Genomic DNA, 17,914 nt, shown 5'->3' with positions numbered 1-17,914 from the left:
TAACTAATGATGACGTATCAACCTAATTTCAGGTTTGGATACTCAGCAGATGGCATGCTTATTAATTATTATTTATGTGTGATTATGTACAAGTGTATTTTTATACATTTAAATATGATTTATACTTCCTTACAACTCTTAATGTAATTGGTATTTAATAGTTATTCAGTATTTTATCACAAAATATATAATAGTACAAGTACAGAAGGCTCACTCCTTTGATGTTCACAAAATGCCGCCATTCTAAATTCTTACTTATGTTAACAAACGGACCGCGCGCGAGCAGCCTACATTGAATTTTATTGCGCCGCGCGAAGGTCGTCACCACTGAAGGGGTCGCGAACTCGCGGCCGCCTACATGTCCTTGTAGCGCGGCGATAGAATCGCGGAATGAGCCGCCCCTGATTTTATGCATAATTATAATGTGAATACATTTGGCAACGGATAGTAAATCATCTGGTATTACAAGTACTATAGACTGTTTCCATACCACGTTTACATTTTAATAAAAGTGGGCCATTCGAGCCTTAGAAAAGGCAGGACTTAAAATCCACAATTACTTACCATTTCATTACAAGATTATTCGGCTAATTTGAAAATATGTATAAGATTGACACAACCCTAACTTTTCAAAATTGTTATAGGTACCTTTTAAAATTTAAGTTAATTTCCAATTACATAGTACGATTTAATTATGACTTGTTAAAATGTGCTACGGCTCGTACTGTTATACTAGTGTCAAATATAACCTAGTAGTCTACTAGGTTATATTTGACACATTGACAGATCTGAAACTATCTATATATATATATCAGTGTCCACAGATCGGGATCTAGCACGGTCAAACCGTGAAAACTATTTTGTGGGACATTGTTCTAATGTAAACTGTTTATTTGTGCGTTAATAAATAAATATAATACAAATACTTACGGTAATTATGGCATAAATATTTATGAAAGTAATCCAATTATTTTCCTTTGTTGTGATTAGATACGACGTAATGTGCCATATTTCGCTTTATACCGTGTTGGTACTATTAGAGTATTAAATATCTGGTGATGTTCCGTCTTTTCTAACTTTGATGATCCGCAAACATAAGTTTGAACGTAGATAGACGGAAATCAAATTGAGACAATCATAATAAATACAGATGCAGTGCGAAAAGAGTTGCCTTCGTATTGTTACGGAAACGTACGAACGTGTCATGCTATTTCAGTCAGTGTCAATACAAGATGTACTGACATTGACTGAACTAGCGTGACAATACGAACGTTTCCGAAGGAAACCTTTTTCGCACTACATCTGTACATCCTAGTTCGTTGCACGTTTCAGTTGTCATGCAAGCAGATTGCACATCCTATTAGTATTGCATGCGACAGTTAGGTTCGGATATGGCAGTATTCATTCATAACAGACCACTGCTAATGAAACACACGAGGAACCGCTATAAAGCTATTGCTCTATGCTTATTTTTTGTTCTAAAATATATTCTCTATTCAGGATACTCTATACTATCTATTCTGGAATAGTATTTTGTGCAACCGGCGTTTAAAGGAGGTCAAAAATGGCGAGTGACGGGGGTAACAATTTGAGGCGAAGCCGAAAATTGCAAATAAAGACGCCACGAGTATTTTTTGACACAGTTAAACACCGTTTGTTGTTTATAATACTTTATCAACGACCATGCACTTAGTTTTTAATAGTTATAACTTTCGTGAAATTCACACTGTTTCCTGTATTTTGACGCAAACTGCCAACGCTCGAGCCAGCTGCCCAAAACCATCCCCAGCCGGCTTTCCACGCACGCGCGCAGTAACGTTATAACAATGCGTTGCCATGGTTACAGAGCCAAGCAATGCGTTTTCAATTTTTTCGTTACTGCGCGCGTGCGCATAGTCTTTTATGTAGAGTATTAAAGATCCGTGCACGACCCTGTAAACGACGCATAACAGTTCGGGAGTAGAAAAAAATACTTACATGTATACCAATTAGCATTAGCAAATTTCTTTTGTTTCTTTCAATGTCTGTGGTATATTTCTTTCTATATCTGCGATTTTTTTTTCTATAACTTTTATTGCATAGATTTTATAACACATACATAAATTAAGCACACTCTCATATCTATTTGTCGTAAAACAAAAACAAACGATAGGCCAGCTCCAGAGGATAGAGCTTCTTATGATAAAGAATGAGGATAAAAAAATATATATCTCAATTATTTTAGAAAAACATTTTTCAACAACAAATATCCTTTTTGAGTAGGTACGTAAAAATGATTAAGGTCAGTGTCGGGTAGACCGTCTACCCAGAAAGACCGTCTACTGAATATAACTTCTGTATTTATATATCTATCACTTGTTACACCTCCGAAGGTAAGGTACGAGTATACCAGTTTTTCATCCTTAATCCATAGATATCCCTAGGACGACACTTACTTGCTTACTTGGCTGGCGCGATAACCCAAAATGAGTTTTGGCCTCCAACAAGAGCACGCCACTTTGCTCGGTCTTGAGCGGTATCGCGCCGTAGTTAACAAAAATCTCGATTCGTGTTTCGAACTCGACCATCGAGTTCAACAAGGTTACGCAAAAAATTAAAATAAAATAGAAGCAGTTGGAATGTTTGTTCATTATGTATGTAACGTGTTAATTTAATAATCATTTTTCCTGTCTAGTACAATTAATGCTCTTAAAACGCGTTCAATTTATTGTTTTATGTCCTGAAATATGTAACTTCGAAATTGTGCCTAGTCGGAAAGACCGGCATATAAGAGTAAGGCACCTTTTTTAGGCTTTATGGGAAATAAGTCGAGTTTAAACGGGTGTTGTAGGTTAATTTTAATTATAAGTTTCGGCTTTGCTTTTGTCTGGACCTGAAAAAAGAAGGTTATCAACCTCATTTACGGGACATATGACGGTCTTGCCTAATAAATAGCAAAATGCTGATATGTTGAAAATATCAACGTTATTTGTTTTAATATCTATCACATTACTCCCTGTTATTACAGAATATAACAATGAACATAATTTTTAAACTTATTTCCATATTAAATTACGCGACAACGAGCAAACGGTCTTTCCGTACTGAGCGCGTGGGGACGGCCAGCCGCCGAGCCTTAAAAAAAGTGATTTTTATCACATAAGTTTACTTTAATTCACCAAAGTATTATAAAAGCTGTGTAGAAAAATATTAAATAAACATTAAATAAATGTCATATACAAAGAAAAAGTGACCAAGGCCTCCAGTGTTCCGAGCTGGAATCGAACCAGCGTACTCCGCTAACCGGGCGAATGCCTGAAAACCACTCGGCCATCGGTGCACGAAAGCAAGGGTCGAAATTTCCAAGTATATGACATTCTCGAAGGCTCGTGTAGAATATAAAATTTGCTAGCCCATAGGACCATGCGGATCACTCCAGACTACTGATGTGCCGACGGAAAGTTTCCAAAATTCTGAAATTTTCACATAGGAAAACTTCGGAAACTTTCCGTACTTTATATGGACAATTGTATGGATGGAAACTTTCCATTTCATTTCATAAGTTTCGTGAATTTTTCAAGAAATTTAAGATTTTTTTGGAAAGTTTCCGCAACTTGCACATCACTACTCCAGACTACTTTAATAGTCTAGTTCAGTGTTTTTCAAAGTGTGGGTCGCGACCGTCAGGGGGGTCGCGGCACTTATCCTGGGGGGCCACGAAGTTTAGGTTTAAGAGAAACTTATGACAGGCTGATTTGATTTTTTCTAACTTAATGAAGTCAAATTCTTGAAAAGTCAAATTCTTATTCCTGTTTTTGTATTTATATCTACCATTGTTGAAAATGTCAGCTCACATAAATACGAAAGTAGCAAATGGGATCATGAAAACCCAGAACGCACCAATTGAAATGGATACCAACTGCAATTTATTAGCAATCTATCAGATGCTAGTTCCAAAATTTGCTTCTTTCACCGAGGCGTACGCGATTTATTCAAAAAAAGATTCAAAATCCAACTTTTTGAGAACTTTGCAAGCTCTCCACCATAACATAAATATGGATTTCTACGTTCACGTTCATATTGTATAAAGATGTTGTCCACAACTCTATTTTTGCTAGAAATCCGTTAACTTTATCTGCTGTAATTATGTTTCCGTCAAAGATATCGCGGCAAGATACTCGTTTGCTACTTTCAATAGCCAAACATAATCAGAAAATAAATCTGCAAATCCAGTTTTGTTATACTTGATATATTTAGCTAATATTTGGCAAAGAAAGAGCTATGGGGGTCGCGATAAAATTAAGGAGTCATAAAGGGCCGCGACACCATAAAGTTTGAAAACCACTGGTCTAGTTTTAAGGGCAAATAAAGTATGCCGGTCTTGCCCGCACTGACCTTACCGCCAACATGAAATAATGTCAATTCTTGTTTAAAAATTCTTTGTTTTTTGTTGTGACCACGTATCCTACCTATTATACAATTTTGGAATCTTGGTTAGTTGCGTCAACTTTCGATTGCCATATTGGTGTCAATAATATTTTTTTACACAATGATGTTTAAAAGTGGACTGAAAGAAAAAAATCTTTCCATATTGTAGCGGCAAAATGAATTTTGATTATTTTGTAATGTAAAACTTGATGTGTTATGTTATGGTATTTTTAAGGGTTGTGTTCGATAACAGGGCTACTTAAGTTTCCAAAAACAAAAAAAAAGAAACAGAAATATTTGAGTATTTTGTAGACATGGTCGTTAAAAATAACATTAGGGATGTCGATTTTCGAATTTATTTCTTATTTATTCTCGACTAATCAGCTCCATCCTCTGGTGCCGGCTTATCGTTGAGTTTTGGGACACGGTGTATAACTAACTACCTACACTAAACACACAGTAACGAGAAATTATTGTAGAAAATAACATTAGTCATGAACATGATATTTCGATGATCGAAACATTTTTACTATACAGCTCAGGACAACATTTCGATAAAGCCACTCATGCCTGATTCATACACAGGAAGCCACTATAATGTTACATGACTACATATTGGCCGAAAATTTAATTCGAGAAACTCTTTTATATGTATAATGTAAGGTACAGCGGGGCAAATCTCGACTGGTGGGCAATTGTAACTAATTCATTTTTTCCATTAATACACTATGATATTGAAATAAAAGAAATTTAAAAAATTTTAGGTAGTATTAAAATTTTAAAAAGTGAAAATCTCGAAAACCAGGCGACTTTTACTAAACCTTAATGTCGATTTTCTGGACCAGTATAAGGCACCCTCTTGGTGGTTAAAATGTTGTCCATTAATTACCGGGCAGCCTGTATAACCAGCGGACACTCTATATAATAATGCAAACATTGTAAAACATGGAAAAAATGGACCAGTTACATTTGTCCCCCAGTCGAGATTTGCCCCGCTGTACCTTATCTATACTTTTACTTTATCCATGTTTAATTTCAAATAGTCTTCATTTTTGTATATTTTAGATTTAAATTTAGGTAATTGTCATTAGATACGTCATGTAGATAATCTTAGGTAACTATTTTTTGTCATATATTCTGAGCGTCTAATTTAATGGCTTATCTTTATAGTATGATTGAATCTCATGACATTTTTAATCTGTATGGTTGTACAGAATGTTATGTGCGTTTCTGTTATCTGCGAATTTGTAGTGTGGCTGTGGATGGTTGTTTTATACCTATGTATTGGTGACAAATAGCTATGAATTAACATAAGTCTCTGAATCAAGTACTGTACTAGTGTACATACTCCTAAAACGTGCTGTTCTACTTATTATCTTGCCTAAAGTAATGATTATATATTATAACTCCCTTACTCTAAATCTCGCCAAACTTCTGTCAACTGTAGTCCTGTTCTAACAAAATAAAACCGGCCAAGTGCGAGTCGGACTTGCCCACCGAAGGTTCCGTATCCATACAAACTTTCAAGAGTTAAAATAATTTCATGTTTCTCATATAACTCTAAAGTTAATCGATTTCAACAGTTTTGACTTTATTTGAAGGATAATGTTTTACGTAAAATCTCGTGCTAATTTGAAGTACGATATCCATCCGCAAAGGTGGTTAAATTGGTAAAATCCTTTTGTCAATAAAAAAAAAAAGTTTCCAAGATACCGACACGATTTTAATGAAACCGATATTCCGTAAAATTTTTAGTTGAATAGAATATAGTTTTGATTATGTACAATTTGAGCTATTTCTAACGATATCCCACTTGAGCTAGTAACTTGACATTTACAGTTGGCCCCCTTTCATTTTTGCCATTTTCTGATATTAATATTAATAAATTTAAGAAAATAATGTTTTCAATTTGTGGGGGTTAAAAATTTCAAATCGATAGCATATGTAGTTCTCGAGATATTTAGTAATGTGACAGATGGATAGAGTCGCACCTTAAGGGTTTGATTCCTTTTGTACCTTTTTGGTACGGAACGGAACCCTAAAAGGTGTAAACGATAGCGTTGATTGGTGGCATAAGACTAGTCCCCGCAAAATTTACTACAGTTATACCTTTGAAAACAAGCTAAAAATATCTTAGCATATGTTCCCGATGCCCTCAAACATCCTCTCCATTATATTTACATAGCAAACAGTAATATATATATATGTGTGTGTGTGTGTATCTGCAGGGAATGCCAGAAGCATGGGCGCGGCTGCTCATGGCGTCGAACATCAGCAAGCAGGAGCAGAAGAGCAACCCGCAGGCCGTGCTCGACGTGCTCAAGTGGTACGACGCGTCGGCCACGCAGCCGCCGCCCTCCAAGTACATGACCTCGGCTCAGATGCACACCACGCACTCAGGTACCGACACCAACACGTAGAAAAAAAACCTTTTTACCTATTGTTCATAAAACTGACTGTATTAAAGGGACCCCCCTTCCCCTTTTAATTTGAATATGAAATGAAGGTAAATCTTTGATGCAGGGTCATCGGTATCACGAGTGTCTTCCAGTAGTCCCTCGTCGTCGACTCCGACGGACACGGAGCACCCCGAGCCTCCGCCTCCGCCACCGTCTCGACCCGATCGCACAAAGAGTATAGTAAGTTTAAAAAATCGCACAAAGAGTATAGTAAGTTTAAAAAACCGTAGTTATAAATATTTCATTATATTATGTTTCATTTCAAATTATCTAAGTACAAACAGCAACACCCTTACGCCGTCGCGTCTCATACTTCCATATCGATAAGGTTTGATTTCCTATGCGTCGCATCGCCGTCGCGCGACCGTCGCCCACGCAAGCCACGGCGTTAGCTAACCATCGGTAGACTATGCCCCGATGGTACTTAATTAAAAAGTGGTGCACTGTTGTAAGTAAAAATGATTTGTTCCAGTATACGAAACCTATCGAAGAGGAAGAAGCCCCGCCGCCACGGCCCGTGCCGTCGCCGGCGTCACCACCGCACATCCCGCACGCTACCATCACTGCGCATCCGGTAAGCTCCATTTTAATAACTACTGAGATGTCATGACCATAAGATGAGCATATTTGAAGTGATTATTTGGTAATTGTAGCAGATACCGAGCAGAGTGGAGGTGAGCCCGGCGCCGGCGCCGACGCCGCTGGACCGCAACAAGAACCCGACGGGCGCGCCGGCGCCGCAGACGCCGCCCGCGCACCAGCCGCACCCGCCGCCCTCTAACGGCGCACAGACCAACACCGAAACCGGGTTATTTATTATATCACCTACTTTTAACACCAACATAAAAGATTTTCTCAATGTATTTAAAGTCACACACAGGTCGAACGCGATTAATTAACATTATTTTACCCTTTTTCCAACGTTTCGACCAGTGGTCCGTTTCTCGAAAGGTACAAGCCTTGTATTACAAGTGTGTTTCCATGACATCCCATACGATTTGACAGTTCGCGCACTTGTAATAAAAGGCTTGTACCTTTCGAGAAACGGGCCCCAGGTTGCACTGGCCGTGGGTCGCGGAAGACTGACGTCCCAGCAACTTGTCACCGGGATAATGCTGATTAATCGCGTTCGACCTGTGTGTGACTTTAAATATGTGTACAAAGCGCGAGAACTTAAAAGTGTTATATTTTGGTTGGTTAACATTCATTACGATTTATATAAAATAAAAAAATAAAATAAATTGAAATATTTTTTCAATATCAATATCTTTCTATATTTCCAGAAGAGCGACTGGACAGCAGCAGAGGAAAAAGAAAATGACTGATGAGGAGATTTTAGAGAAGTTAAGAACGATTGTTAGCGTTGGTGACCCCAATCGAAAATATACAAAAATGGAAAAAATTGGCCAAGGGTATGTATGATTTCGTTCACGTAATTCTTATATGTGACGTTATCTGGGTATTGTCGATGGCTTGTACTGCGTTATGAACGATGTTCATATACAAATACGACACCGCGAACGTAAGCGCCACCGACAATAAGGTCCCTTTAACCAGATAACGGCATATTAGTAAGCGTTACATATTGACGTTTTACTACCGTTTCTATGTGTATTTATTTGAGAAACAATAATAAACATAAATATTAAAAATCTATTGCAGTAACAACATTTATTTTTAATAAATTATACTAATAATATGTTCTGAAGAAATGTGAGCACGTTATTCACATACCTTCACAATCCAGTGAGCCAGTGCTCCATAAATATACCTCAACAAACTCAACCAATCCGTGCCTCATTTGTGGGCCACTAAGGATCTGTACATACCCATTACGTCTTATGTTGATGAATTAACTTGATGGACTTACGACCTCGTCTAAATATTCTAAATGGAGACTTTTAAACATCACAATAAGCTAAATGGTAGAAGGTGATTATAATATAAATGTGTATATTTTTAGGGCATCTGGTACGGTATACACGGCAATCGAAACATCCACGGGCATGGAAGTGGCCATCAAACAGATGAACCTCAGTCAACAACCTAAGAAAGAGCTCATCATCAATGAGATCCTGGTCATGCGGGAGAACAAACACAACAACGTTGTTAATTATCTAGACAGTTATTTGGTTAATGAGGTAAATGTTATATGTATATTCAGATTAACGGGTTAGTTACGCTATGTATAACTCAAGAAATGCAACGAAGAAAGCAATTCATGATTTGGTGGAGTCAAGGTCTGATCCGATTATAAGAATAGCCAACGGAAAAATCGCTGTTAAAACTGCTACTTAACTATCTTAATATGTTATTAATTGGCAACGGCAAAATTCACTGATACATCATCGTGCTGCTACGTAAACTAGATACTAAGAGTCAGTTGCAACAAACCGTCTGATACCGAATTTAACGTTCTATTTCTTTTGTATGGAAATTTCCATCAACTTCTGCTGCGTGAAGTTGATGTGTTTGCTAACTGTGGTCGATGCAAGTGATCCTTAATGACATAATTTAGATATTTATATTTTACCTTTTGTCCGACGTTAAATATGTGTGCAAATGGCGAGAGTAGTGTTATTTTTGAATGAGTTAGATGAGGTTTTCATCGATTTTTGACAAGTTTTGTGTTGAAATATTTAAATTTGCACTACAGCTATAAGATAAATCTGGGTCTTCAATCTTTTATCTCTATTCGTAAGAGCCATATTAAGAAAGAAATAAGTGCTTATTTTTTTAAACATGGTCCAAAAAACACTTTTAGACTAATTAAAACAAAAGTTATGACCAAAAAACCAGTTTTTTTTGGCCTAAAATTGGTCAACTTAGAGGTCTAATATCACAGAAAAAATGAGCTGTGTATTAATTATGAGACACTATATAATAAATAGTAGAAGTATAAAATAGAAACTACCATAATATCATTGGGTTGAAATCGAAAGTCATTAGCGCAGGCACGGCCCTTAACACATGATGGTTTGTAGGAGCTATGGGTAGTGATGGAGTACCTGGCGGGCGGGTCGCTGACGGACGTGGTGACGGAGACGTGCATGGACGAGGGCCAGATCGCGGCCGTGTGCCGCGAGGTGCTGCAGGCGCTGCACTTCCTGCACACCAACCACGTCATACATCGAGACATCAAGTCCGACAACATTCTACTAGGACTCGACGGACAAGTTAAATTGAGTGAGTATTTAAGTTACAATAAGGTTTGAAGAAAAGGTAACGATTGATCGATGGACCGCACAGGACAGGAGCCAATGGCGGAGTCTAGTGTTAGATTGGAAGATAGCCACCGTAGTAAGTCGCCGTGAAATTTCTTTAAACAGTCAACTGGTGCTTGTCGAGACAATCCCAACAATAACAACAACACAATTAGGTGACATTGTATCACAGTTTTTTAGATCAGCTCGACTCGAAATGTTTGAGGGTACTATTATATCGCATTTTCCACCTATAGAATTTTAAATTGAATATAAATGCTTGTTGTATCACTGATATCAAATTATTTTTACAATTTGCGTAAACAATTATCTGTATAATTATTTTGTTATTTATCATATCCAATAAGTTTAAAAATCTATACACATTTCTAAACCCATGCGCGGATCCAGGGGGGGTCATGGGGGTCATGACCCCCCCTGGAGCCTAATTTGGTCATACAAATAGACCACGTGACCCACCCCTGGGGCCCCGGGCCTTTACCACGTGACCCCCCCCTGGGCACGAAGCTGGATCCGCGCTTGTCTAAACCATTACCCCCTTATTCATAAACGTACACCACAGTTATCAAGCCGATAAAGTTCGTTCGTCCCTTTCCGACGTATTGGTGTGATAGAAAGGGACAAACGAACTTTACCGTCTTGATAACTTTATTGAACGTTTATGAATAAGGGGGTTAATGTTTGGTAGACCATTGGAGTGTTTGAATGAATAAATCTTTTTCATTGCAGCTGACTTCGGTTTTTGTGCGCAAATATCCCCTGAACAAAATAAACGTACGACGATGGTGGGCACTCCTTACTGGATGGCCCCCGAAGTTGTGACGAGAAAGCAATATGGACCCAAGGTATACTTAGTGAACATTGGATACAGATGTAGTGCATAATCTTTTACCAACTTATTTTCTCAGGAACTATCTTATTTCGCATGCTTTACTCAATGTCAATGACTCTTTTCTGACTGAAATAGCATGACACGTTGGTTGGTTTCCGTGTAATAATAATAATGTAAATGATTTTGCACTACAAATAACAGTAGGTATATCGGAATAGAACTAAACACAATAAGAAGTCGTAGTCTCGTAATCGCTTCCCGAATCTACAAACTAAATCTTTCGTCATCAAACAATAATAAACATAAACATTGTCAACATGGAAACAAATACTAAAAATAATATACAATGTTGCAGGTGGACGTATGGTCGTTAGGTATTATGGCTATAGAAATGATCGAAGGAGAACCGCCTTATCTTAATGAAAATCCTCTTCGGGCTCTGTACCTGATCGCGACCAACGGGAAGCCAGACATCAAGGACAAGGACAAGCTCAGTCCTGTGTTCCAGGACTTCCTCGACAAGTGCCTCGAGGTGGACGTCGACCGGCGCGCCACCGCGCTTGATTTGTTAAAGGTGACTTACACACCACACACGACTCGATTTGGCTCAAAAATACCATTGAAATATTCATACCAAAATCGCTAGGAAAAGTTTAATACCATTTCAGCGTGACAGCAAGTGATTTATGAAATTTAATTAGCTCAGTTCATTCAGTTAGTTTATTATTTACAAGTCAGAATAGTTAGAACACTATTATTTGTATCGAGCTTGAGCATTGATGTTGTTTAAAACATACATAGAAATGAGTTTGTCATTATAAGAATGAATATTTGTTTCAGCATCCGTTTTTGAAGTTGGCCCGGCCTCTGGCGTCGCTAACACCTGTGATCATGGCGGCCAAGGAAGCCGCCAAGGGGCATTAGCGCAGGCCGCCGGCGGCCGTCGCTGCCGCGCCCGCGCTCCCCTAGCGCCCTCAGTGCCTGTTACATCCGAAACGAACAAGAAACTAACTAGGTACACCACACTTCAGCCACATTACAAATATTACTCCAATTTACGTTAACCTCGTTTACTTCATTTACATGAATTGACCGTATTTGTGATAAACATTCAGTACTTCCAGACAATCACTTAGACTGATAGCTAAAAAATTACGTTTTCAATCACCTAGCTAAGACCCGTGTAGTTAATAGTAGGATAATGTAAAGTCCACCTCCGTGATACTAAAATGGTTTTTTATGTTGTATACAGTCACGTAATAATTTTATGCGACGTAAAATGTTATTAGATGCTGATTTCGCTTGCATCACATTCATGTGATGATCTGACGTTACAATACAATGTTTGTGATGTCATTGTGTCAAATATATGATTCTTACCAGGAGTCAACTTGATGAGCAGTTAAAACCTTTTGATTTTTTGAGATAAGCTTTAAAAGAAACGAAAAACTTATTCTCTTAAGTCGTATAGGGTAGAGTCTGTTTGGAAAGAGAAGAGTCGTGAAATGTATGGGGTCCAATACATTCCACGACTCTTCTCTTTCCGAATAAACTTCCTTTTTAACGCACTTGTATCGTAATGTACTATTTTTTCGCACTCTGTATGTTTTTTTCCAAAATCTGTAAACGCCAATTTTCATAAATTAAAAATCGAAGGAAGGTCTTCTAAGACTATTTTTGAGAGGCAGCACGGGACCTGGTAGCTGCCTTTACTGACCGCTATCAAAATGCATCCTGTATACAAATATGTAACAGTTGATGCATCCGATTATTTATAACAGTGCATTTGACATTAGGTACCATTTTCTCCATCTAATTATTTATCTTTGTAAAACATTGTTCTTATCAATTACGAAATCTTATACACGGTGTAACACGATGAAACCGAATGATTTCTGAGGCCGAAAGAAAGAAGTAATGTAATGATTTGAATTGTATGCTCTGGATATTTTTATTCAAATTTTTTCAATGTACTTCTTCTTTTTATAAAACTGGCACTTCCAGTAAAATATTTTTGGGGTTCCGTACCAAAAGTTACAAAAGGAGCCCGCCGTTATGCGCGACTCTGTAAGTCTTTCACACATCCAATGAATTACCTTGAATGAGTTATTAATTGTAACTTTTGATACCTAGTGTTACCGGATAATGTATATTCTCCATAATGTTATCACCGCCTTTAAAAAGGTATTTTGTACTGAAAAACAACAGAAAGATTTTTTTGTTTTAATCGGTAATAACTCGGAAACTCGGCGTATAACTGAAAAGCTTACTCAATATATTAGTTCCTTACCATTTCATCGGGAATACACTGATAAAATCTCATGTTACACCCTGTGCAAGACGTAATTTTTGGTTTCCGTAATGATATCTAACTGGAATTTTTGTTCATGTCTAGCTGAATGAGTTATTAATTGTAACTTTTGATGCAGTGTTACCAGATAATGTATAGGTACGCCGTCTTAAAATTAACACTTGAATGAAACAAACAACCCGAGCGGATATTCCACTTCGTGTCCAAAAAAAATATATATTATAAATATATATATATGTATGTAGTATCACGGCAGTCAGTATTTAACTGACTGATGAACTAAATACTGGTTGGACCTTGCCCATTGGTTCAAGACCGTCAGATAATGCTTATTCTTTATGTTCGCGTCTTGTGAACCGGTATATCCGTAATCGCTATAGTCGGTTTGTTTGACTACGCTGTCGTCAGTTATAGTACAAGTTTTGTGAAAGAGCTCGGCAGTTCACTAAGTGGCCGACTATACTCTTTTTGCAAAATATTCAGGCATTATGTTAAAGATGACGATAGTTAGAGAGCAATATTTTATCTGTGTAGTGGCTGCTGAAAATAAAGTGATCATATTTTTACATGAAGAGATTTAATTAAGAGTGCAGTCCAGTAAATAAAGTATTTAAGGAATCCTATGTAACGTAGTGGTGTTATTTATTATTAATTAGCGACGATATCTCTTGTTGACGTGTTTCTTTCAGCTGTGGCGTCATGTAGAGATTGAGTCTAGGACCGATAGAAGTAGATAGATCTCTTAGATATTTTGACATTATCAATAAATAATGTAGCTGCAAATGAAGACTGGCAGTTTAAATTTCGAAGATCTTGTAAAATGTAAATTGTAGAATACATTAGGTTTGTTACAATTACTAATTCAGACTTGGAGGTAACTATCGATTACATACACCAAGGCAAAACATCAATATTAACTTGTTTATTGGTAGACTGACCTACAACGGAATCAAAAATAAAAATACTTTGTTTATAATTTTCCAATATTAATATAAACATCTTTCATGAGAGCAGTGTAAGAGTATAATTGAACCTCTAACAATGATATACTTACTATTGGTGAGCTTTATAGTCTTGTAATGGGGATTAGAATAAGCTAATCTTTCTTGTAGCATCTATCCATATTTGCAAGTGAGGTTTTAGTACGTTTACGTAGTTGCACTCCAATGCATGGAGTTATAATTATACATTGTTGTATAATTTGTACCACCTGTTCACGATGCCCAAATGAAGCCCCATACGATTAGACATCAAAATCATAGAGTGTAACCAAAATGGTACGAAAGTCGAAGAGATGGATATTTTGAAGTTATGTAGACTACAATATTGCCCTAACTTATCCATATAATACGAGTACCAATGTTACGGGTCTGCAAATATTTTTTATTAATTCGAAAGTTTTTTACAGTTTTATGGTGAACCGTGCTAACTGCTAATGTTTTTACTGTTGCATTTGGTCAATCATATTAATAACCATGTTCTGCAATCGTCACTTTTTTCGGTAGTCTCGAGGTGATTTAGAAAACTAAAGTGAGCCGAAAAAACAATACACAGATGAGGAAACGAGAGGACGGACGGCTCACTTTATATCTCGTCAATAATATGAATGAAGAATGGATGATTTTAAGACCCCGGATTCTTGTCGCAATGACGTCACCATAGGGGTAGTCTGGGGAGTAAATGGAACGATGGAACAAAATTATTCATTCATTAATAATAAATAATGATGTCATAAAAATGTATCCATTTCATCAGAAAAAATATATAAGTTGCCAATAAAACAGTTTATATCTAAGGTCAAATTACATGAAGTTCGTATTAGGCTGCATGATAAAGGTAATTCTAATATACATAATTACATTATATAATCTACTTGGTTCACCAATGTAAACAGAGACTCTTATCTTGCCAAGGGGCTGCTCCAAGGGATGGCCTAACCGTTGGCCCCATGTATACAGCGGATTTATGGTTAAAAAATAAATAAATACAAAAGGCGGGAAAGTTGTTAGTTGTTGACGGAAATTTATACATTGCTTTCTTGTGTTGCGTAAAATTATATCTTTTAAAATAAGTTCGAGTGATGAAAGTATGAAAAATAGACAGAACCGCACTTGATTTGAAAGCAGAAGCAAAAAAGTGACGAATAACTTGCTCCCTGCGAAGTCAAAAGAAGTATGGAGTAAAATTTATCTGCTCGCATGTTTGAGAAAAGCACTATAATATATACCTACCTCTAAATAGGAATTTTCTGACTCGGAACTAGTGCTAGGCCGAGGCTTCCTAATATTTATGTATGACTTTGTTCCACCTTTCCATTTACTCCCCAAACAACCCTTAGTCGAAACGAAATTGAGAACCTAAAAAATACGAATAGGACGACCTATATACGATACCAAAAATAGTATTTTAAACCTCTATCTATAATAAAATACAGTTCCCTCAGTGGTAATGATTTTAAAATCTTACCAACACTTAAGAAAGATTGTCTAACACAAATAGTGCATGCCAATGAGCCCATATCGGGCTCTCAGTTCGTAAACGCTTTTCGCTCCACGAACATACTATAATTCTCGAGGTTCTCAGTTGCAAATAGCCTGTGTTAGTCTTTCTAAAAAAGTGTATGGTTTTGTTTTTTTCCGAAAACTCTCGGATATAAATATGACCATAAACATAACCACACACTTAAATGATATGTACACAAATCAAACAAGATTTTCTTAGTTGTTAAGATTTAATAATTTCGGTATTAGTTTATTAGCTTCACATATTTTTTGATACATCGGGTTAATAAATAGACATCGTAACTACTTATCAGATTTCGAGATGAAATTGTCTCTTTCGTATTTTTTCTTTCATGCAACTTTGCAGCTCGTTGTAGTATTAACACATGACTCACATGTAGTACACAGACTTCACGTACCATCGGCAACACTGTTAAGCTGTACATTTGTAATCCTTATTACAAGAATATAAAATATCTACCGATATGGTTAGTTAAGGGTGTTCCTGTTTGTACGTAGAACTAGAGAAAGGGCTGGGGGCCTAGCCGAGATGGCAATCGTTCGAGAATCCAAAACAAACGAGAAACGAGAGTAAGGCTGGTTTTAGTGTCACGCGGACCGACTCCGAGCGATCCGCGCCGGACTAATATGTATTAAGTTCAGGGAGCTTTTTAGAGTAAAGCTAGGAACGAATTATGGGACGCGTCCACTGCCGCGTTCTAGATAACGAATATACAGTGAATGGTCAAACTATCGGACGTAAGCCGTGGACGTGCCCTTGAGCTTACGGACGTCCGGACGTCATTTGGCGCGCTGGATGTTTTAAGAGGGCTTTCATGTGAAAAATAATGAAATCGCAACCGAGCGCTTAATCATACCGTGTGTGGTATCATATTAAAGAGCTTTCCGAGTAGTTTACAAATATATAACATATTATAGGACTTTTTCTACTTGGTCTAACAAAATATGAGAAAATGTCCAGAAGTGGCAATAATTGTGACGGAGAAGGCTCGTTTTCAAAAAATGGCCAAAAATATATAATAGAAATTTATAATCACTAAGGCATAAGAGCAATATTATTAAACGTTGCAGATTAATTTTGTACGAAAATAACTCCGATGTGATGTAGATTTTCAAAGACATAGTCACATAATTTTAGGTAATGTCTGAAAAAAATTGAATTTGTCTCAGCCTTGTTTACTATTTTTAAAAACAAATGTAGTCTGAGAAGTTTGTAGTACAGGATATACGTATTATAAATTTACCAGTTTCAGTATTCCAAAATGTCCAAATTTTACAAATTTAATAAGATCGACTAATCCAGCACTATACGCGGGTTTTCCTAAACGTGCATCACAGAAAAAATCATAATTAATTTAATGAGTTACTTTTCTAAAATCCAGTCTGATAAGTATCAAGATAATAAGATGCTCTAATTGAAATTTTAATTAAATTATCTATTAGATAACGGAAAGTGTAGTATTTCACCGACTAAAACTATCAATTTTACATTATTTTGACGTTTTTCTCGAAAGCAGCCTTATGACTGTGCACACTTATCAGTCGAGGTCAGCAGCCGCGTGCGTGTGACGCGTCCCATAATTGGTTCAAAGTTTAAAGCGGACGGGTCCGCGCAGACGACAAAATCAACTTCATACAAATTGGTCGTGCGGATGGATCGCTCCACGCGGACGGTCCGCGTGACACTAAAACCAGCCTAAGCAAGACAATGTAGTGTTTCGTTTAATACAAAGGATTGTCACTTGACTAAGTCCTCTTTTCTACCTATCGGGGACAAATCTATTAATATGCGAAATATATATGTTCTGCAGTTCTTTTAAGAGTGACACGAAATTATTTGTTATTAGAGATTCTGTCTATAATTATACGAGTGACAAGTTGTAAATATAGATTTCATCTTGTAGGGTAATATCACGGAGCGAACCGACCATGTAGCGTTGTGTTGAGAGTCCATTATATATACAATTTATTAAGAATGCGTTTTTGAAAGTCATATTTGGCAAATACTAGCCCTGCAGCCAAGAGTACAATTGTTGATGTTCCGTGACTAACGATCAAAGCCCGGATGACGGGAGAAATTATGTGTTGACATCTCAATAGTGCGAGGAAACACATTCTATAAGTCGATAAAATGTCGATAGAAAGCACGATGTACTCGA

General features: G+C 37.1%; 1 protein-coding gene across 1 annotated transcript in view; it reads left to right on the top strand.

The window, feature by feature from the left end:
* The window catches only part of LOC125241291 (serine/threonine-protein kinase Pak), a 28,318-nt gene extending 11,659 nt beyond the window's left edge, over nt 1-16,659 (top strand). Inside the window, exons 4-13 of the mRNA XM_048149692.1 lie at nt 6,636-6,807; nt 6,931-7,046; nt 7,339-7,440; nt 7,520-7,674; nt 8,150-8,278; nt 8,830-9,007; nt 9,851-10,052; nt 10,820-10,935; nt 11,278-11,496; nt 11,763-16,659. Of these exons, the coding sequence (XP_048005649.1) occupies nt 6,636-6,807; nt 6,931-7,046; nt 7,339-7,440; nt 7,520-7,674; nt 8,150-8,278; nt 8,830-9,007; nt 9,851-10,052; nt 10,820-10,935; nt 11,278-11,496; nt 11,763-11,846 (1,473 nt within the window). The 3' untranslated portion in view covers nt 11,847-16,659. The remainder of the gene's footprint in view (nt 1-6,635; nt 6,808-6,930; nt 7,047-7,338; nt 7,441-7,519; nt 7,675-8,149; nt 8,279-8,829; nt 9,008-9,850; nt 10,053-10,819; nt 10,936-11,277; nt 11,497-11,762) is intronic.
* Nucleotides 16,660-17,914: the final 1,255 nt, after the last annotated feature.

The sequence above is a fragment of the Leguminivora glycinivorella genome, chromosome Z, assembly GCF_023078275.1.
Source record: "Leguminivora glycinivorella isolate SPB_JAAS2020 chromosome Z, LegGlyc_1.1, whole genome shotgun sequence".
Taxonomy (NCBI): Eukaryota; Metazoa; Arthropoda; class Insecta; order Lepidoptera; family Tortricidae; genus Leguminivora; species Leguminivora glycinivorella.
Note: the sequence above shows the minus strand (reverse complement) of the source record. Positions and strands in the feature narration are given on the sequence as shown.